Source organism: Manis javanica, chromosome 3, assembly GCF_040802235.1.
Source record: "Manis javanica isolate MJ-LG chromosome 3, MJ_LKY, whole genome shotgun sequence".
Taxonomy (NCBI): domain Eukaryota; kingdom Metazoa; phylum Chordata; class Mammalia; order Pholidota; family Manidae; genus Manis; species Manis javanica.
This window is the reverse complement of record NC_133158.1, coordinates 84,719,224-84,743,319: the sequence shown is the minus strand read 5'-3', so window position 1 is coordinate 84,743,319 and position 24,096 is coordinate 84,719,224. Positions and strand designations below refer to the sequence as shown.

General features: G+C 37.4%; 1 protein-coding gene across 4 annotated transcripts in view; it reads left to right on the top strand.

Annotated features, from left to right (window-relative positions):
* Positions 1-23,122, top strand: part of ARL13B (ARF like GTPase 13B) — a 76,784-nt gene extending 53,662 nt beyond the window's left edge. For 2 of the 4 annotated variants that reach the window (XM_073231796.1, XM_073231798.1), the window contains 2 exons: positions 3,245-3,314; positions 18,933-23,122. In XM_073231796.1, the coding sequence (XP_073087897.1) occupies positions 3,245-3,309 (65 nt within the window). In that variant the 3' untranslated portion in view covers positions 3,310-3,314; positions 18,933-23,122. The remainder of the gene's footprint in view (positions 1-3,244; positions 3,315-18,932) is intronic. The other 2 variants (XM_037001673.2, XM_037001672.2) reach the window with 1 other exon arrangement.
* The last annotated feature ends 974 nt before the right edge of the window (positions 23,123-24,096 follow it).

Genomic DNA, 24,096 nt, shown 5'->3' with positions numbered 1-24,096 from the left:
GTTAGCCACAAATACCAAATGTACAAACTAAAGAGTATTTTCAAATTTTAAAATGTGAATAAAGATACAATTTTGTATGTAGCATTAATACTCCATCCAGTCTTTCATGTTAAAAAATGTTTGAAGCCTTTTTTGAAAATGTGTGTTAGCAATTAAAGTTGGTCATACCATTTAGGAACTAAAATCAACTTATATCCCCTACTGTTAAGGCATTCCTACTTTGTATAGAATGATTTAATTTTCTGGCAAAGAAATAATACAAAATCAACTGCAAAAATAAAATTTCTTGATAGAAAAAAAGATACTTCTTGATATGTGCATTTGATTTATCTTTTTAGGAGAGTTATTTTAAATTCCAGAAAAAAAACCATATTACAAACTATATTCATTGTGGTTTAATAATGAGTTTGGTTGTGTGTGAAAATTCTCATTAATTTTAAAATTAAGAAAATAGAAAAGGCATCCTTCAGATTCATTTAAATAATTCATGTACAATTTTAATTATAGCAATAATAACTGTATATACTTTGCCATATTGCTAAGCACATTATGTACATTATTTTGTTTTACTCCTCCTCATAGCCTTTTAATTTTTAAGATGGTCATGATATCCCCATTTTATGTGTGAAGAAACCTATACCCTGAAATCACATAGCTAATAAGTGGCAAAATCAAGGTTTGAATTTAGGTCTGTCCAGCTTTGAAATCCATACCTTTAATTCACTATGTTATAATTACATTAATATTTATTAGGGCATCCTCTAAGTTTAGTAGTTGTTTTGATGTAGTTGGTTGAAAAATCATTTCCTCCTAGTACATTTTGATATTTAAAGTAGTTTTCTTGTAGACAACATATGGTTAGGTCATGTTTTTTGATCCACTGTGACAATATTTTTCTTTTAATTGTTGCATTTGGACCATTAACATTCATTGTGATGATTGGTATATTTGGGTTAATATGTATCATACCCATTACTGTTTTCTATTTGTTGCCCTCATTCTTTGTTCCAATTTTTATCTTCCACTCTTTCTGCATTTTATGGTTTTAATTGAGCATTTTATATGATTCCTTTCTTAACATATCTGTTGCACAATTTTAAAAAAATTTCTTTTAGTGGCTGCCCTAGAGATGCAATATATATTTACAGTCCAAGTCTGCTTTCAAATAACACTGTGGGACTTAATTTGTAGTATGAGTGCCTTTGACAACCAAACAATCCTAATTGGTTTCTCCTGTCTTTTGTATCATTGCTGTCATTCTCTTCACTAATGTATGTAAGTGTTCGTAAGCATATGTATGTGTGGTATGTATTTTTAAGATAAATTAAGAATAAGATAAGTAAGTGTTCATTATACCTTATTTCTTCTTTCATACTTTCTCTTTATTTAGATCTGAGTTTCAGACCTATATTATTTTCCTTCTTTCTAAAGAACTTCTAACATTTCTTGCAAAGCAGGTTTACTGGCAACACATGCTCTCAATTTTTGTCTGAGAAAGTCTTTATTTCTCTTTTTTTTTTTTGAAGGGTAATTTCACAGGCTGCCGAATTCTATGTTGGTAGGTGCTTTCTTAAACACTTCAGATATTTCACTCTACTTCTTGCTTGCATGGGTGCTGCTGAGAAGTTGGATATAATTCTTATCTTTATTCCTTTTTTGGAAAGGTACTTTTTTCTCCCTGACTCCTTTCAAGAATTTTTCTTTTCCCTGATTTGAAAGGGATATGCTTAGATGTAGCTATTTTGGCATTTATTATACTCAGTCTTTTCAGAGTGCTGGATTTGTGGTTTGGTATCTGGCATTAATTTGGGGAAATTCTCCCTCATTATTCCTTCAAATATTGCTCTGTTCTTTTTTTTCTCCTATAGTTTCCCATTATGCAAATGTAGTACTTTTATAATTTTCCCACAGTCCTTGGATATTCTTTTCTGTTCTTCTTTTTTCTCTGTTTTTATTCTCTTTTCAGTTTTCTAGGATTCTGTTGATATATAGTCTAGCCCAGTGGTTCTTATCTCACTCATGTCCAATCTATTAATAAGCCCAACAGAGGCATTCTTCATTTGTTACAGTATTTTTTATTTCTAGCATTTCTGTCATGTTTTTTCTTAGGATTCCATCTGTCTGCTTACATTGTGCATCTGTTGTTGCATGTTGTCTACTTTATTCATTAAAACTGTTAGTTTATTAATCATAGTTGTTTAAATTCCTGGCATGATGATTCCAACATCCCTGCCATGTCTTGTTCTGATTAATTGGTTGGGAAAACAAATTGTAGTTTTTGCTTTTAAGAACACCTTGTAATTTTTTTCTTGATAGCCTGACATGATGTCCTAGGTAAAAGGAACTGCTATAAATAGGCCTTTAGTAATACAGTGGTGACATGTTGAGGAAGGGGCTGTGTTCTGTATTCCTGTGATTAGGGTTCAGTCTTCTAGTGACCCTGTGCTTCTGGACTGTGAACTTCTCCAGAGTTTGCTTTTTTCTCCCATTAAGTGGGACAGAATGACTAATGCTGGCTGGAATTGGTTATTTCCCTTCCCCAGCTCAGTTAAGCTCTGGTGATAACCCAGCAGGTTATTCTCTGATTAATTAGCTTCCCCATAGGGCAGACCTTGCTAAGAAGGAGAGAGAGTGCTCTGGGGTATTTCAGAGTAGTTCCTTTTTCCCTTCCCTGCCCAGAATCAGAAGGGCATTTTTCTGAAAGATTTGTTCTTGTTTGTGGGAATTTGTTCAACCTCCTGGAGGTAAATCTCACAATATTGTGGGGTCCCCCAGTATCCCTGGAGTGTTTAACTCTCATGTTTGTCATAGTGAGTCTCTAGCAGTTTGTCACAGTTCAGGTTTCCCTACCTGGACATTGGTTCTCTCAGCAGTTTCCATTCATGAATGTCTGCTCTTGTAAACTGAGACCTTATACTTGCCCGTTTGTCTGTCTAGTACTGGGGATAGTGATTTGTCCTGTGACCTCCCCTCTATTATGGATCTGAGAAGAACTTGATTTTTTCAGTCTGTTCAGCATTTTACTTCTTGTCAGGATGACTTCCAAGCTCCTTAAATGCTATATGACTTAGCTAAATTAACATTTGTTAAGTAGACCCCTTGAGTGCTGGATGGTAGGCCTCAGTTAAAAAAGACCACAACAGGGGCGGAGCCAGGATGGCGGCGTGAGTAGAGCAGTGGAAATCTCCTCCTAAAACCACATAGATCTATGAAAATATAACAAAGAAAACTCTTCCTAAAATAGAGACCAGAGGACACAGGACAACATCCAGACCACATCCACACCTGCAAGAACCCAGCACCTCGTGAAGGGGGTAAGATACAAGCCCCGGCCCGGCGGGACCCGAGCACCCCTCCCCCCGGCTCCCGGCAGGTGGAAAGAAACAGGAGCGGTTTTATTTTTTGGCGAGTGCTTTTTGGAAGCCTTAAAGGGACAGGGACCCCAATACCAGTGAAACAGGGCAGCAAGACCGGTGAGCAGGTGCCTGAGACCGGCGCCTAAGGACAAAGAAAATCGCACGTTTTTCCCAGTACTGTGGAGGCAGGGTGGCAGGACGGTGAGTGGGTGTCTGAGACTGGCGCCTGGGGACAGGGAAAACCACGTTTTTCCCTCTTTTTTTTGGCGAGTGCTTTTTGGAAGCCTTAGGGGGACAGGGACCTCAATGCCAGGGAGGCAGGGCGGCGGAACCCGTGGGCAGGTGCCTGAGACCGGCGCCTGAGGACAGAGAAAATCGTGCGTTTTTCCCTTTTTCTTTCTTTTTAGCGAGTGCTTTTTGGAAGCCTTGCAGGGATGGGTACCCCAATACCAGGGAGGCAGGGCAGCAAGACCGGTGGATGGGTGCCTGGCAGACAAAACTGTGCGTTTCTCCCTTTTTTTTCTTTTTGCTGAACGCTTTTTGGAGGCCTTAGGGAGACAGGGACCCCAGTGCCAGGGAGACAGGGTGGCAGGGCCGGTGGGCGGGTGCCTGGGACTGGCGCCTGGGGACGGAGAGGGTCGCGTGTTTTTCCCTTTTTTTTTGGTGACTACTTTTTGGAGGCCTTGGAGGGAAGGGGACCCCGGTGCTAGGGAGGCAGGGCAGCAGGACCCCGGTGAGCAGGTGCCTGGGACCGGCGTCTGAGGACAAAGAAAATCGCATGATTTTTCCTTTTTTTTTTTTCCTCTTTCCTTGTTGCTGTTGTTGTTTTGGTTTGGAGAGTGCTTTTTGGAAGTCTTAAAGGGGCAGGACAGGACACTTAGACCAGAGGCAGGGAAAGTGGGGATATCTGGGCACTCTAAACCCCTGGGCAACAGGGAGCACAGAGGCCCCTTACGGAGATAAATAGTCTCCCGGCCGCTCCCCCTCCAATGGGGCTCCACCATTTTGGAGGAGGAGCCCCAGCCAGGCCACGCCCACAGCAACAGTGGAGATGAACTCCATAGCAAATGGGCAGGTAGCAGAAGCCCTGTCTGTGCACAGCTGCCAAGCATAAGCCACTAGAGGTCATTATTCTCCCAGGAGAGGAAGGCCAAAAACCAACAAGAAGGAAAGCTCTTCCAGCGGTCACTCATACCAGCTCTGCAAACTATCTCTATCACCATGAAAAGGCAAAACTACAGGCAGACAAAGATCACAGAGACAACATCTGAGAAGGAGACAGACCTAACCAGTCCTCCTGAAAAAGAATTCAAAATAAAAATCATGAACATGCTGACAGAGATGCAGAGAAAAATGCAAGAGCAATGGGATGAGATGCAGAGAAAAATGTAAGAGCAATGGGATCAAGTCTGGAGGGAATCACAGATGTCAGGAAGGAGATCACAGAAGTGAAACAATCCCTGGAAGGATTTATAAGCAGAATGGATAAGATGCAAGAGGCCATTGAAGGAATAGAAACCAGAGAACAGGAACGTATAGAAGCTGACATAGAGAGAGAGATAAAAGGATCTCCAGGAATGAAACAACACTAAGAGAACTATGTGACCAATCCAAAAGGAATAATATTCATATTATAGGCGTACCAGAGAAGAAGAAAGAGGAAAAGGGATAGAAAGTCTCTTTGAAGAAATAATTGCTGAAAACTTCTCCAAACTGGGGGAGGAAATAATTGAACAGACCACAGAAATACACAGAACCCCCAACAGAAAGGATCCAAGGAAGACAACACCAAGACACAGAATAATTAAAATGGCAAGGATCAAGGACAAGGAAAGAGTTTTAAAGGCAGCTAGAGAGAAAAAGGTCACCTATAAAGGAAAACCCATCAGGCTAACATCAGACTTCTCGACAGAAACCCTACAGGCCAGAAGAGAATGGCATGATATATTTAATGCATTGCAACAGAAGGACCTTGACGCAAGGATACTGTATCCAGCATGACTATCATTTAAATATGATGGCAGGATTAAACAATTTCCAGACAAGCAAAAGCTGAGGGAATTTGCTTCCCACAAACCACCTCTACAGGGCATCCTACAGGGACTGCTCTAGATGGGAGCACTCCTAAAAAGAGCAGAGAACAAAACACACAACATATGAAGAATGGAGGAGGAGGAATAAGAAGGGAGAAAAGAAAAGAATCTCCAAACAGGGTATATAACAGCTCAATTAGTGAGGTAAGTTAGGCAGTAAGATACTAAAGAAGCTAATCTTGAACCTTTGGTAAACACGAATCTAAAGCCTGCAATGGCAGTAAGTACATATCTCTCAATAGTCACCCTAAATGTAAATGGACTTAATGCACCAATCAAACGACACAGAGTAATAGAATGGATAAAAAAGCAAGACCCATCTATATGCTGCTTACAAGAAACTCACCTCAAACCCAAAGACAAGCACAGACTAAAAGTCAAGGGATGGAAAAACAAATTTCAGGCAAACAACACTGAGAAGGAAGCAGGGATTGCAGTACTAATATCATACAAAATAGACTTCAAAACACAGAAAGTAACAAGAGATAAAGAAGGACACTACATAATGATAAAGGGCTCAGTCCAACAAGAGGATATAACCATTCTAAATATATATGAACCCAACACAGGAGCACCAGCATTTCTGAAACAAATACTAACAGAACTAAAGAGGTAAATAGACTGCAGTGCATTCATTTTAGGAGACTTCAACACACCACTCACCCCAAAGGATAGATCCACCGGGCAGAAAGTAAGTAAGGACACACAGGCACTGAACAACACACTAGAACAAATGGACCTAACAGACATCTATAGAACTCTACATCCAAAAGCAACAGGATATACATTCTTCTCAAGTGCACATGGAACATTCTCCAGAATAGACCACATACTAGCTCACAAAAAGAGCCTCAGTAAATTCCAAAATATTGAAATTCTACCAACCAATTTTTCAGACAACAAAGGTATAAAACTAGAAATAAATTCTACAAAGAAAACAAAAAGGCTCACAAACATATGGAGGCCTAACAACATGCTTCTAAATAATCAATGGATCAATGAACAAATCAAAATAGAGATCAAGGAATATATAGAAACAAATGACAACAACAACACAAAGCCCCAACTTCTGTGGGATGTAGCAAAAGCAGTCTTAAGAGGAAAGTATATAGCAATCCAGGCACACTTGAAGAATGAAGAACAAGCCCAAATGAATAGACTAACATCACAATTATCGAAACTGGAAAGAGAAGAACAAATGAGGCCTAACGTCAGCAGAAGGAGGGACATAATAAAGATCAGAGAAGAAATAAACAAAATTGAGAAGAATAAAACAATAGCAAAAATCAACGAAACCAAGAGCTGGTTCTTTGAGAAAATAAACAAAATAGATAAGCCTCTAGCCAGACTTATTAAGAGAAAAAGAGAATCAACACAAATCAACAGAATCAGAAATGAGAATGGAAAAATCATGACAGACTCCAGAGAAATACAAAGAATTATTAAAGACTACTATGAAAACCTATATGCCAACATGCTGGAAAACCTAGAAGAAATGGACAGCTTCCTAGAAAAATACAACCTCCCAAGACTGACCAAGGAAGAAACACAAAAGTTAAACAAACCAATTACGAGCAAAGAAATTGAAATGGTAATCAAAAACCTAACCAAGAACAAAACCCCGGGGCTGGACGGATTTACCTTGGAATTTTGTCAGACACACAGAGAAGACATAATACCCATTCTCCGTAAAGTGTTCCAAAAAATAGAAGAAGAGGGAATACTCCCAAACTCATTCTATGAAGCCAACATCACCCTAATACCAAAACCAGGCAAAGACCCCACCAAAAAAGAAAATTACAGACCAATATCCCTGATGAATGTAGATACAAAAATACTCAATAAAATATTAGAAAACAGAATTCAACAGTATATCAAAAGGATCATACACCATGACCAAGTGGGATTCATCCCAGGGATGCAAGGATGGTACTACATTAGAAAATCCATGAACATCATCCACCACATCAACAAAAAGAAAGACAAAAACCATATGATCATCTCCATAGATGCTGAAAAAGCATTTGACAAAATTCAACATCCATTCATGATAAAAACTCAGCAAAATGGGAACAGAGGGCAAGTACCTCAACATAATAAAGGCCATATATGATAAACCCACAGCCAGCATTACACTGAGCAGTGAGAAGCTGAAAGCATTTCCTCTGAGATTGGGAACCAGACAGGGATGCCCACTCTCCCCACTGTTATTTAACATAGTATTGGAGGTCCTAGCCATGGCAATCAGACAAAACTAAGAAATACAAGGAATCCAGATTGGTAAAGAAGAAGTTAAACTGTCACTATTTGCAGACGATATGATACTATACATAAAAAAACCCTAAAGACTCCACTCCAAAACTACTAGAATTGATATCGGAATACAGGAAAGTTGCAGGATACAAAATTAACACACAGAAATCTGTAGCTTTCCTATACACTAACAATGAATCAATAGGAAGAGAAATCAGGAAAACAGTTCCATTCACCACTGCATCAAAAAGAATAAAATACCTAGGAATAAACCTAACCAAAGAAGTGAAAGACTTATACTCTGAAAATTACAAGTCACTCTTAAGAGAAATTAAAGGGGACACTAATAAATGGAAACTCATCCAATGCTCATGGCTAGGAAGAATTAATATCATCAAAATAGCCATCCTGCTCAAAGAAATATACAGATTTGATGCAATCCCTATCAAATTACCAGCAACATTCTTCAATGAATTGGAACAAATAATTCAAAAATTCATATGGAAACACCAAAGACCCCGAATAGCCAAAGCAATCCAGAAAAAGAAGAATAAAGTAGAGGGGATCTCACTCCCCAACCTCAAGCTCTACAAAAAACCCATAGTAATCAAGAGAATTTGGTACTGGCACAAGAACAGAGCCACAGACCAGTGGAAGAGAGTAGACACTCCAGAAATTAACCAAAACATATATGGTCAATTAATATTTGATAAAGGAGCCATGGACATACAATGGGGAAATTACAGTCTCTTCAACAGATGGTGCTGGCAAAACTGGACAGCTATATGTAGGAGAATGAAACTGGACCATTGTCTAACCCCATATACAAAGGTAAACTCAAAATGGATAAAAGACCTGAATGTAAGTCATGAAACCATTAAACTCTTGGAAAAAAACATAGGCAAAAACCTCTTAGACATAAACATGAGTGACCTCTTCTTGAACATATCTCCCCGGGCAAGGAAAACAACAGCAAAAATGAGCAAGTGGAACAACATTAAGCTGAAAACCTTCTGTACAGTGAAGGACACCATAAATAGAACAAAAAGGAACCCTACAGTATGGGAGAATATATTTGAAAATGACAGATCCGATAAAGGCTTGATGTCCAGAATATATAAAGAGCTCACACTCCTCAACAAACAAAAAACAAATAACCCAATTAAAAAATGGCAGATTAACTGAACAGACAGTTCTCTACAAAAGAAATACAGATGGCCAACAGACACATGAAAAGATGCTCCACCTTGCTAATTATCAGAGAAATGCAAATTAAAACTACAATGAGGTACCACCTCACACCAGGAAGGATAGCTGCAATCCAATAGACAAACAACAACAAATGTTGGCGAGGCTGTGGAGAAAGGGGAACCCTCCTACACTGCTGGTGGGAATGTAAATTAGTTCAACCATTGTGGAAAGCATTATGGAGGTTCTTCAAAATGCTCAAAACAGACCTACCATTTGACCCAGGAATTCCACTCGTAGGAATTTACCCTATGAACGCAGCAATCAAGTTTGAGAAAGACAGATGCACCCCTATGTTTATCGCAGCACTATTTACAATAGCCAAGAATTGGAAGCAACCTAAATGTCCATCGGTAGGTGAATGGATAAAGAATATGTGGTACATATACACAATGGAATACTACTCAGCCATAAGAAGTGGAAAAATCCTACCATTTGCAGCAACATGGATGGAGCTGGAGAGTATTATGCTCAGTGAAATAAGCCAAGCGGTGAAAGAGATATACCAAATGATTTCACTCATCTGTGGAGTATAAGAACAAAGGAAAAACTGAAGTAACAAAACAGCAGTGGAATTACAGAACCCAAAAATGGACTAACAGGTACCAAAAGGAAAGGAACTGCGGAGGAAGAGTGGGCAGCGAGGGATAAGGGGGGCAAAGAAGAAGGGGGGTATTAAGATTAGCATGCATGGGGGGTAGGGAGATAGGGGAGGGAGGGCTATACAACACAGAGAGGACAAGTAGTAATTCTACAACATTTTGCTATGCTGATGACAGTACCTGTAATGTGGTTTTTAGGGGGGGACCTGATATACGGGAGAGCATAGTGAACATAGTATTCTTCATGTAAGTGTAGATTAAAGATTAAAAAAAAAGAAAGAAAAAGAAAAGGGGGATTACTCCTTGAAAGTTTAAAACTAGTGGTAAATCAAAGATTAACACATGCTTTAAATATCTTTAATGTTGATCACTTAAAGGGTGTCAGATTATCAGCTATGGAGGTACTCTTTTCTGATAATATGCCTTTCTCTTAAAAAAAAAAAGGCAGCTCCTGTGTGCTGACCTCCAATGAGTTCTACACAGTGGTATAGAGGGCATGTCAAAGTGTGGACAAAGGTTCTGTTTGTTTCTATGCAGAAGATCAAGGCCTTGCTTGCCTACCCAGAAAATGAACTAAGATACGATATGAGGAGGAGCTTCCGGCATCAGCATTCTCTGGAGGACTCCTCGTGCCGGGGGATGATCATCAAAAAGCTTCCACAGGGATCCGGGTGATGCTGCGGTTGTGGCAGCGTCCACCCCACTGTTTCCTGGACTTGCCATAGGAATGAGGAGGGAGATGTCTAGGCTCTCATGTGCATACAGTGAGACAACGAATTTGACCAGATCTGTACTGTTGGAACTCAAACCGGAGTTGGGAGCGGTGCAAGTTGTAGCACTCCAAAATCTTACAACTATTGACTATCTACGGTTAAAAGAACATATGGGATGTGAACAGATGCCAGAAATGGGTTACTTTAATTTGTCTGATTTCTCTCAGACTGTTCAAGTACAGTTGGACAATATCCATCATATCATAGACAAATTCTCACAAATGCCTAGGGTGCCTAATTGGTTTTCTTGGCTTCACTGGAGATGGCTGGTAATTATAGATTTGCTTAGTTTATGTCACCATATTCCTATTATGTTAATATGTGTGCACAAGTTAGTTTGTAGTTTAAAACCTATACATGCTTAAGGTACTCTACAAGAAGATATGTCAAAGAAATAATCAGTCCTCCCATGTTTTCTTCCATATGCTACTTCTATAGCTTTTCTTCTTCCTTCCTAATTACAACCCTTAAATAGAATTCGTGCCTCATATCGAATTCACCAAGTATCATAATTCCTCCAGGTGGTAAAGATACCTCGAGACAAGTGCTGGGCATAGAAGCCATAGGGCATAAATCCGCAAAGTAAAAAGCTATCCTTCAAACAGTATCACTTCTCTCTCACTTAGCAAGTTTACATTTCTCTGTATGGCCCCGGAAGATGACTGGTTAACCAGAGACGGGTAAGATTCCTAAAGGGAGGAACAACCTAAGACAGGCACAGTCGCAGGGGGGCCATCAGGTGAGAAATCGGGGAACAAAAGTGGTGAAGCTTAGAACCTCACCCCCCCCCCCCCCCCCATTTTGAGAGAAAGCTTCTGCATCCGTGAATGTTTTATTGCCCTTGTCTAGCTCGGATTAGCACATAGTCTACAGGCACACACCTGATCATCTACAATTGCTGTCTTACAACACTAAACTATGTTTTCTACCTTTATCTTGCATCTACCTACCACTTCAGCATTTTATCAAAAATAATAATAATAATAATAATAAAGGTGGGATCCACATATAATTCAAGTATAAAAATCAAACAAATATTCATATTTGACCTGATTGTTTATAGTTCATAATGCGTGATCAAACCTGAAAGTTTGTGTGATGAATGCCCTTGTACTGTTCACCATGTTAAGAAGTTATTCACTATGTAAAAATTCATTCACCATGTAAGAACTTGTTCGTTATGCTTCAGAAGATTGGAGACTGATGAGAATTAGGCTTGAGATGGATTAATGATTGTGCATTGAGCATTGACCCCTCTATACAGAATTTTATGGTTGTTAACAACCATTTGATCAATAAATATGAGAGAATCCCTCTCAAAAAAAAAAAAATAACTCCCATTCTGAAATGCTAGCATTCTAACATGGTGACAAATTGCTGGAACAAATGCTAACTACTTAAATGGACAGGTTGTGGATGGCCTCATAAGCCTTGCAGGGCAGCCTGTGTAAGATACTAATTGGTTCTGTGGAACTGGTTTTAGTCAATAAATACACTTGAGAGACTAAAAAAAAAAAAAACAAAGACAACAAGAGGGCCAGGAGATTAAAGATGGAAGTGTGAGAGGAGAGACAGAGGCTTCCTCCTAAAACTGGACACAATTAGAAAATTTAATTGGAGCAAGTAATCCTGAGAGAGCAACAGGAAAGAGGATGGGTCAGAGTGCACACACCTGGTGAAAAGAGCAGACCTCAGTGAACAGGGTAACGTACCAGAGCTGTGGCTCTGCGGAACCGGAGCCCCTCCCCCACCCCAGCTCACGGGCTGGAGGAAGAGAAACGGAGCAGGGAGGGAGTGGAAGGCTTGGGACTGCTGAATGCCTAGCTCCAGAGATCCGTGCTGTGAGCACAAACCTACATTTCATGGTGTTTTCTTGAGACTCGCATGACTACTGGGATGGAAAGTTAATACAGGCAGAGTTCCTGGGGAGACTAGATTCCGGCTGCTTGTGGAAAGCAGGGATCCATATCTGGCTGCTCTGGGACAAAAACTTATACCTGTGTAAGCGGCCCACTGGTTTAGGCAGTGGAGACAGGCAAAGGAGCCAGGAGGTGGGGAACAGCTCTTTTCTACCCCCAGTACCACTCCCCTGTGACCCCCAACATTGCTTCAGGGGCTCAGCAGCTCCAGAATAGAGCTTCTGGACACTAGCGGGCGCCATATACAAACATGAAATGCCAAAGGAACCTTGTCCAGAGTAAAATTGTTAATACAACTCCTGAGAAAGATTTAAATGATATGGACCTTATGACTCTTCCTGAAAGGGAGTTCAAAATAAAAATAATCAGCATCCTAATGGAGGTAAGGGAAGACATCCAAGAACTCAGGAATGAATTCATGTCAGAGATTCAATCGTTAAAGAACACGATGGAGGGTATTAAAAGCAGGTTGGATACGGTGGAGGAGACAATAAATGAAATAGAAACTAGAGAAGAGGAATACAAAGAAGCTGTGGCACACAGAGAAAAAATGATCTCTAAGAATGAAAGAATATTGAGAGAACTGTGTGACCAATCCAAGCAGAACAATATTCGCATTATAGGGATACCAGAAGAAGAAGAGAGAGAAAAATGGATAGAAAGTGTCTTTGAGGAGGTAGTTGCTGAAAACTTCCCCAATCTGGGGAAGGACATAGTATCTCAGGCCATGGAGATCCACAGATTCCCCCTACACAAGGGACCCAAGGAAGACAACATCAAGACACATAGCAATTAAAATTGGAAAGATCAAGGATAAGGACAGACTGTTAAAAGCAGCCAGAGGCAGAAATAAGGTCACATACAAAGGAAAGCCCATCAGACTAACAACAGACTTCTCAACAGAAACCTTACAGGCCAGATAGGAGTGGCATGATGTATTTAATGCCATGAAGCAGAAGGGCCTGGAACGAAGATTACTTTATCCGGCGAGATAATCATTTAAATTTGAAGGGTGGATTAAACAATTTCCAGATAAGCAAAAGCTGAGAGAGTTTACCTCCCACAAACCATCTCTGCAGTCTATTTTGGAGGGCCTGCTATATATGGAAGTGTTCCTAGGGTTGGAGAGCTGTTACCAGAGGTAGTAAAATCATGGTAGGTAGGGTGGAGCAGCTGATTGCGAGGCAAATTCAAATTTAAATTGACTATCCCCAAAGCCAATCAAGGGATAGAGAAAAAGTATAGAATCTGGAACTCAATATATAAAGAATGAAGGAGGATGAAAAAGGAGGAGAAATAGAAAAGAACCTTTAGATTGTGTTTGTAACACCATACTAAGTGAGTTAAGTTAGACTCTTAGACAGTAAGGAAAGTAACCTGGAACCTTTGGTAACCACAAATCTAAAGCCTGAAATGGCAGTAAGTACATACCTATCAATAATGACCCTAAATGTAAATGGACTGAATGCACCAATCAACAGACATAGAGTCACTGAATGGATAAAAAACAAGAACCATCTATATGCTGCTTAGAAGAGACTCACCTCAAACCCAAAGACATGCACAGACTAAAAGTCAAGGGATGGAAAAAGATATTTCATGCAAACAACAGAGAGAAAAAAGCAGGTGTTGCAGTACTAGTATCAGACAAAATAGACTTAAAAACAAAGAAAGTATCAAGAGATAAAGGAGGACATTACATAATGATAAAGGGCTCAGTCCAACAAGAGGATATAACCATTATAAATATATATGCATCTAACACAGGAGCACCAGTATATGTGAAACAAATACTAACAGAACTAAAGGAGGAAATAGACTGCAATGCATTCATTTTAGGAGACTTCAACAAACCATTCACTCCATAGGACAGATCCACCAGACAAAAAATAAGTAAGGACACAGAGGCACTGAACAACACACTAGAACAGATGGACCTAATAGACATCTGTAGAACTCTACACTAAAAAGCAACAGGATATACATTCTTCTCAAGTGCACATGGAACATTCTCCAGAATAGACCACATACTAGGCCACAAAAAGAGCCTCAGTAAATTAAAAAAGATTGAAATTCTACCAACCAACTTTTCAGACCACAAAGGTATAAAACTAGTAATAAATTGTACCAAGAAAGCAAAAAGTCTCACAAACACATGGAGGCGTAACAACACGCTTCTAAATAGTCAATGGATCAATGACCAAATTAAAATGGAGATCCAACAATATATGGAAATCAATGATAACAACAACACAAAGCCCCAACTTTTGTGGGATGCAGCAAAAACAGTCTTAAGAGGAAAGTATATAGTAACTCAGGCATATTTAAAGAAGGAAGAAGAAACCCAAATGAATACTCTAACATCGCAGTTATGATAATTGGAAAAAGAAGAACACATGAGGCCTAAGGTCAGCAGAAGGAGGGACATAATAAAGATCAGAGAAGAAATAAACAAAATTGAGAAGAATAAAAGAATAGAAAAATTCAATGAAACCAAGAGCTGGTTCTTCAAGAAAATAAGCAAAATAGATAAGCCTCTAGCCAGACTTATTAAGAGAAAAAGAGAATCAACACACATCAGCAGAATCAGAAATGAGAAAGGAAATATCAAGACGGACCTAAGAAATACAAAGAATTATTAGAGACTACTATGAAAACCTATATGCTAAGAAACTGCAAAACCTAGAAGAAATGGACAACTTCCTAGAAAAATACAACCTTCCAACACTCACCAAGGAAGAAACACAAAATCTAAAGAAACCAATTACCAGCAAAGAAATTGAAGCGGTAATAAAAAAACTACCCAAGAACAAAACCCCTGGGCAGATGGATTTACCTCAGAATTTTATCAGACATACAGAGAAGATATAATACCCATTCTCCTTAAAGTTTTTCAAGAAATAGAAGAGGAGGGAATACTCCCAAAATCATTCTATGAAGCCAACATCACCCTAATACCAAAACCAGGCAAAGACCCCACCAAAAAAGAAAATTACAGACTAATATCCCTGATGAACATAGTGCAAAAATACTCAATAAAATATTAGCAAACCATATACAGAAATATATCAAAAGGATCATACACCACGACCAAGTGGGATTCATCCCAGGGATGCAAGTATGGTACAACATTCGAAAATCCATCAACATCATCACATCAACAAAAAGAAAGACAAAAACCACAGATAATCTCCATAGATGCTGCAAAAGCATTTGACAAAATTCAACATCCATTCATGACAAAAACTCTCAGCAAAATGGGAATAGAGGGCAAGTACCTCAACATGATAAAGGCCATATACGATAAACCCACAGCCAACATCATACTTAACAGCGAGAACCTGAAAGCTTTTCCTCTGAGATCAGGAACAAGACAGGGATGCCCACTCTCCCCACTGTTATTTAACATAGTACTGGAGGTCCTAGCCATGGCAATTAGACAAAACAAAGAAATACAAGGAATCCAGATTGGTAAAGAAGAAGTTAAACTGTCACTGTTTGCAGATGACATGATATTGTACATAAAAAACCCTAAAGACTCCACTCCAAAACTACTAGAACTGATATCAGAATACAGCAAAGTTGCAGGATACAAAATTAACACACAGAAATCTGTGGCTTTCCTATACACTAACAATGAGCCAATTGAAAGAGAAATCAGGAAAAGAACTCCATTCACAATAGCATCAAAAAGAATAAAATACCTAGGAATAAACCTAACCGAAGAAGTGAAAGACCTATACCCTGAAAACTAAAAGAAACCCTTAAGAGAAATTAAAGAGGACATGAACAAATGGAAACTCATCCCATGCTCTTGGCTAGGAAGAATTAATATAGCCAAAATGGCCATCCTGCCCAAAGCAATATACAGATTTGATGCAATCCCTATCAAATTACTGAAAGCAGTCTTCAACGAACTGGAACAAATAGTTCAAAAATTCATATGGAAACACCAAAGACCCCGAATAGCGAAAGCAAATACTGAGAAAGAAGAATAAAGTGGCGGGGATCTCACTCCTGAACTTCAAGCTCTACTACAAAGCCATAGAAATCAAGACAATTTGGTACTGGCACAAGAACAGAGCCACAGACCAGATGAACAGATTAGAGACTCCAGACATTAACCCAAACATATATGGTCAATTAATATTCGATAAAGGAGCCATGGACATACAAAGGGGAAATGACAATCTCTTCAACAGATGGTGCTGGCAAAACTGGGCAGCTACATGTAAGAGAATGAAACTGGATCACTGTCTAACCCCATACACAAACATACATTCAAAATGCATCAAAGACCTGAATGTAAGTCATGAAACCATAAACCTCTTAGAAAAAAACATAGGCAAAAATCTCTTGGATGTGAACATTAGCGACTTCTTCACAAATATATCTCCCCAGGGAAGAAAAACAAAAGCAAAAATGAACAAGTGGGACTATATCAAGCTGAAAAGCTTCTGTACACCAAAGGACACCATCAATAGAACAAAAAGGTATCCTACAGTATGGGAGAATATATTCATAAATGACAGATCCGAGAAAGGGTTGACATCCAAAATATATAAAGAGCTCACACACCTAAACAAACAAAAAGCTTATAATCCCGTTAAAAAATGGGCAGAGGAGTTGAATAGACAGTTCTCTGAAGAAGAAATTCAGATGGCCAACAGACACATGAGAAGATGCTCTACATTGCTTGTCATTAGAGAAATGCAAATTAAAACCACAATGAGATATTGTCTCACATCAGTAAGGATGGCTACCATCCAAAAGACAAACAACAACAAATGTTGGCGAGGTTGTGGAGAAAGGGGAACCCTCCTACACTGCTGGTGGGAATGCATTATTAGTTCAACCATTGTAGAAAGCAGTATGGAGGTTCCTCAAAATGCTCAAAGTAGAAATACCATTTGACCCAGGAATTCTACTTCTAGGAATTTACCCTAAGGATGAAGCACTCCAGTTTGAAAAAGACAGATGCACCCCTATGTTTATCGCAGCACTATTTACAATAGCCAAGAAATGGAAGCAACCTAAGTGTCCATTAGTAGATGAATGGATAAAGAAGATGTGGTACATATACACAATGGAATATTATTTAGCCATAAGAAGAAAACAAATCCTACCATTTGTAACAGCATGGATGGAGCTAGAGGGTATTATGCTCAGTGAAATAAGCCAAGCGGAGAAAGACAAATACCAAATGATTTCACTCATCTGTGGAGTATAAGAACAAAAGAAAAAGTGAAGGAACAAAACAGCAGCAGAATCACAGAACCCAAGAATGGACTAACCGTTACCAAAGGGAAAGGGACTGGGGAGAATGGGATGGTAGGGAGGGATAAGGGCGGGGAAGAAGAAAGGGGGTATTATAATTAGCATGTATAATGTGGGGGTTGGGGGAAAGGGGAGGGCTTTGCAACAGAGAATTCATGTAGTGATTCTACAACATCTTACTATGCTGATGGACAGTGACTGTAATGTGATTTGTGGGGGGGACTTGGGGTAGGGGAGAGCCTAGTAAATATAATGTTCTTCAAAAAAATTAAAAAAAAAAAGACCACAGGATAAATTGACATAGAGAAGTGTATTATTCACAGATCCTGGAAGTATATGGCATGCCTTGAGGATTCTGCCGTCGGGAGTCAAGGCAGGGTGCAGGCAGAGAGGGCTACAGGACCTGGAGCACATGGCTTTAGAGTCTGTGGGAGGAGTGTTGGGGTCCCCAGGCTACGGCTGGACTGGTGAGTTAAAACCAAAATAGTAGTGTTTTGGTAAGCTCCACCAGGGTCTTATCTAAGGAAAGGCCTTAGAAAGTGAGGGAAAATGTTGAGGGCCATAGGGGAAATCACATGTACTTGTGATCCTGCAGGCTGTTCACGAGGTGCTAGTGTCTGCTTAAGGCTCACAGGCCGCTTGGCCAAACAGAATGGAAACCAGGACAACAGTACCTTGGAGGAATGTAGCTGAACTCTAGACACATGTAGAACTGGGGACAGGTCCCTAATATATTTTCCGTGTATTTATTTCAGGTGATCCTGACACTTATGCTTCTAGAATAATTTTAAAGTAATAGGCTTGAAAAACACTTACTGAAGATTTACGAATGCTATTGTGTTTATAAACCAACTTATGAAAATTAAGGGATAGGAACTTCTTATGAAGTACAAAAAAACAAGACTTTTTCTATCAGTTATGCCCTACATCACTGAGCTGTATTAAAACATCATTGTAAAAGATTCCTACTTACCAGAACACTAAGATAATTAATTATTTCTCCCAAATACCTGGAAGTAGTAGGTGCTGGATAAGAACATGGGTTGTACAAACACTGACTTATCTGTCAGGGCTTTGACAACGGGTTCTATAGATTCTGACTATTTTTTGTTCTGTTCTATGTGAACATGTGATTGCAAACAAAAGTAATAATATATACTTTAGGTACAGCTTTTTCATTAAATCAAGTAGAGATTAATATATAATCTGGAGTTAGTAATTTATCCAAGTTGTTTTGAATTTATTGAAGTTTTCTTAGATTCTTTTTTTCTATTCTTCTGACCCATTGCTTCACCTGTCAAGTCATAGCGTCTTACTCTTGTAAAGCTGTTGGTTGGAAAATGATGAATTGTGTCAAAAATCTTGATTTACCATAATGCTTTTGTATTTTTGGTATCCCTTCTTTGCATAGATTTCTATGGGAAGCCATTGCCTCCCCTGGCTGTGCGACAGAGACCTAACAGCGATGCTCATGACGTGATCTCATAACCAAGTCACGTGGGTGAGCTCTTGATATTGGCAAGATGAACTGGAGAAACTTCTTTCTCAAAGAAGAAAAGCCCTGAATTGATGACTAGGGCAAGATAACCATAGCAATTTCCAGTGAGGACATTAATAGCCAAAGACCTGACTGATCTGATAATTACTTATTCATGGTCTTCATGGTTTAAAAAAAAAAGCAAAATGACCAGCAAAAGGACAAGCATTTGGACCAAGTTAGCAAGTAGTGTTGACTCTGGTTTATAAATCCGCACTCATGGACATATTCCTGGAAGAAAACCTTTCAGAAAAAGAGCCAATGGACTCTACACTTTCTTTACTATTTGTTTAATAGTCTTTATTTCTGTATCATAAACATTTTTTGTAAGATACATCTTCATGGAAAGGGAAATTCTTGGGAATTTATAACCTAAATTTTATACTTAGTATATTTTTCTAAAACTTTTAAGAATTTTAATTGCTATGATATTGACTTTGCACTTTTCTATAGATGCTTTGTTTAAATTGTGTCTGGAAAATCGAGTTCATTTATTTTGTAAACATGAACTATACAAACAATACATTTATATGGTTTGAGGTGTGTTTTCTAATAGTATTGTTCTTGAAATATACATTCGAATTTGACCTATTTTAAAATAATACCTTTTTAAAATAGATTCTGAGATCTTTATTCCACCAAATTATGTTATTTGAAAGCACTACCCAAGGAGAAAGTTCAATTTTTTTGTTCTTGGTTGTTTTCTTTGGTGATGATCTCAGTAAATGAAAGTCACTTGAAATACTTTTTTGACCTAAATAAATGCTTTTTAAATTAATAAAAATATTCTGTGAGATGTTATTAAAAGTTCCAAGCAACATCTTTTTTTAAAGATTATACTCTTTCAGAGATCAAGGTGCTCCTTGTCACTCACTTCCTTGTTCTATCAGAATCTGCAGTGACTTTTTTTGGTTATTCTAATTCTTTCATGCCTTAAAATTAAAGGCAAAAAAGACTGAAAAAGCTGCTCTAGGTCCGGAGACTGGTGTTTCATAACCAGGAAAGGCTTGGGTACTAAAGCAATAGGAATAAAAATGTTAGTTTAAAATGACTTTTATAAAGAAATGACTCCAAAATAATTTCTCAATTTAAAATAATAGTACTTCTCTTGCCCAGAAGAGTGACATCTAATAGGATTCTTCATTTGTCTGGCATATAGACTAACTCTTAGATAAATATGTTGAGTAATTGAGTCACGTTGCGTTTCACTGAAATCATGCATTTATGTTAAGGTGAACATACTATAAACAGTATGATTCCTATATCACCTTGTTAAATGGTCAGTTTAGTAACTTGTGCTGATAACAGACATTGGTATCTGACAGGAATATGATTAAGTATGCCTAAGGTAGTTTAAAATGCTCATTTTTAAAATTTTACTTCAGAGGATCACATTTTATTCACATTTTTAACTCATAATTCATTAATCAGGTCAGTCTAGTCAGTATCATTTTATTAGTTTAGTCAGTATCATTTGCAGCTTTTTGGAGTTTTGTACATGGGTCCTACCCAGCACACTGAGTAAAAAGCATACTACTTCAGATATAAAATTCTTAACAACCCAAAGTTGAGAGGTGTGTGAAACGTAAGGGAAAGCAACACAAGAAAAAAAATGTAAATTTTGAAATGAATTTTAGAGAAAAAATGTGTTTGCATATCTTGTTGGTTACTTTGGTAACATTTTACATTCATTTTTTAAAAAACTAAACTCATACTTTTGCCATCTTTTTACTATTCATCTAGTTTGAGAATAAATATGTTTTTACAATTTTTGTTTCCTTCCATTGATTGTACTTTACTATGGTGTACAATAACTACAGAGTCCATTATGGACATTCATCCAAATATGAATAAAAATGATTTTGAAATTAAATATATGATAAAGTGGAATAAATGCTTAATATATCTCAAAAAATTAATTTGTATTCTTAAAGCACTCTAAAAATATTTTAAAAGAGGTTTTGTAAATCCAGGTGGCTTTTAACAAGTAATACCTATTTTGTCATATGCTGCATTTTAAATTCCTAATCATCATGAGTTATAACATTTTCACAGAATAAAAATAATTTATTATGCTGTTTTGCTTTTCATTTGATAAATTTAAATGATTTATTTTGGGTAATAAGAAAGGATTGTTGAAAAACTTTAAGTTAATTAAAATAATGAATTTTTGCTATTGTACATGAAAACCTTTTTTCTGTGAACAAGTTATTGTGTATGTGGGAAAGAATCTTCTCATTTTAAAGGGTAGTTAAAATAACATATGTTATGATTCTAGATGATTCTGTGTCTGTCTTTTGTTAAGTTAAAGATACTGGCCAAAAAATACATTTTTTTCTTATTTGAGATAATCCTATATATACCTTTGTGTAACATGCAGATATGACAAATATACAATGTTGTATGTAATTGATGTCAAGTATAAAACTATGCATGGAAGCAACACTAGAAAGGAATGTTCCAAAATATTAATAGTGAATTTTTCTTTTTTTTTTTTTAATGAGCTTCACAAACACTCAAGGTTGGAGAGCAAGGTACAGGCTTTTATTTAGAGATAAAGTGAAAGGACAGAGCTCCCAGCTCATGCCAGGAGGGGACAAGAGAGTCCTAATAGTGAATTTTTTAGAGTTATTGGTTATGTTTTTACCTCAATCTTTCAAACTATTTTTTTTTAATTTGACTTACTTTTATAATGGGACAGCACATTCATAATTTTGTAAAAATTAAGTGCCTGTTTTCAGCAAGTTTAAAATTATATGCTCTTTTAAGTGTCAAAGGTAAGACTAGAATTCACTTAATATGTAAAACTTCTGTGAATAGCCCAGAGACATTCAACTATAGAGTATGCCATAATATTTAGAACTGACCTCTTACTGTTTTTCTTTTTTTACTATGACAGTATTTTATTTGATAGCTCTATATGCTTTGCTATTAATGTTACTTAATTTCTTTCATTCCACACTAAAGAAATCCAGTGCTTCCAGGTACACAAGCTTATCAGAAGTGAAACTGCTTATACAAATAATGCTGTAGTTTAGAAGCCTTATTATCCTTGGCTTTAATACCAAAGTTTTTCTCTAAGTGGAGTATATGTTGCAACTGACATTGTGCTAATACTATTTATCAAGAAATGTATTCCAGCTGATCCAAAGAACAAATTTAGGTATTTCAAAACTTACAGTAAAGTATGATTTGAATTATCAAAATAGCAATAATCTATTAGCTTTGTGGGAACAGTAATAAAAGCCTGTTTCTTTGAGAAAGAAAATAGGAAGTCAGAAATGAATTTCCTTTAATGAAGGGGATCAGCTTATAATTAATGGGAAAAGAGGAGGAAAATTATTTGTTGGAGCGTGCGTTGTAGATTCCCTCTGTGTGCTGGTGAGAAAACAATTTACAAACGAGGTAAATGAATCAGTGGTCTACAGATTTTTATAATAATATATTTCCTTTCCAGTAAAAATTTTTAGTACACATTTATATTTCAGTTATTGTATTAGTTAGCTAGGTCTGCTAAGTACCACAGACTGGGTGACTAAACAAGTTTATTTTCTCAGATTTCTGAAGTCTGGACGTCTAACATGTTGACTGTGTTGGTTTCTTCTGGAACCTTCTCTCTTTGGCTTACAAATGACCTCATACTCCCTGTGTCCTCAGTGGTCTTTCCTCTGTGTGCAGTCACCTCTCTAGTCTCACTGTGTTTAGATTTCCTCTTTTTTAAGGACATCAGTCAAATTATATTAGGACCCACCTTAAGGGACTATCTTAAAATTTAACACCTCTGGGAAGACGCTATTTCCAGTCACATTCTGAGGTACTGGGGGTTATGGATTCAACATAAGAATTTTGAGGACAAGTTTCAGCCCATCACAGTTACATGTTGTACTGCACTTTGTACATAGACTTCCCCCCTAAGAATTTTTTTTTAAAAGTTAGATAAAAATACAAGTTATTAGATTTACTTCCCAGTCAGTAGATTGTCTGCTGGTATTTGTACATATCACTTTGGAAATCTAAAATAAAATGGGAGCAGCAGCCTACTAGCTGCTCACCTGAAAGTCCAAGATTGCCTGTTGTATGTTCTGTTGTCTTGCTCTGATGGCAGATTTCTTTGTTGTGTTTTTCTGTGACCAATTTTAAGGAGCAAATGCTCTCGATGTTAGTTTTACTACAAAGCCTGTCTTTACCTTTTTGACAGATAAACCTCTATTGAATATGAAGGATTTGGAAATATGTTTTATGTAAATATGAAAATTCATAAAACAGTATATGGGATAGTCTATAAAGTATAGTTATTATGAAACACTTCTTAGATCAAAGGACTTAACAATAAAATTGCTTAGGTATGTTAAAATTCTTTTTCTGACTAGCAATAAATCCTTAATAGGCTGTTTCATTCTTTAATACTATAATAAAAAAATAAATATAATTTCTGGTATTGGTGTCAGCTCAATTTCTTATGTCTGCAGTGGTTTAAGACAAGTCTGTTTTTAACAATTTCTATTGTGGAACTTTATTCAGTACCTATTTGGTGTGAGATAGAAGAAATCCATTAATATTTTCATGATACATTAATAATTCTAGATAGATCAGTAGGTTAAATATTAAAGATCAAGCTGTAAGAAAAAGATGGGAGAAACATAAGTATCTCCCTTCTGTGGGAAGAAATTCCCAAGCCTTAAAGCAATGGAATTAATTACAAGCTCAATTTATTGCATAGAAATTTAAAACATTTTCACATTTAAAGTCAAATGATTGTAAGAAAAACTAGGAAAGTACTTGGAAATGTGATATAATTAACATTTCTAAATGTAAGTGGACATGAATGGGTAATTTATAAAAGAATTACAAGATTTGAAAACCTATCCAAACTAAGGACTAATGAAAAATTGTAATTACCAGACATGCAGATTCATGAGCAAGATGTTATCAATAATGAGAAAGCTAGTATGATAACCTCCAAGGCTTTGACTACTATGGGAAATCATGTATATAAATAATTTTTAATATAAGAAAATGCTCATAAAACAGGATACAT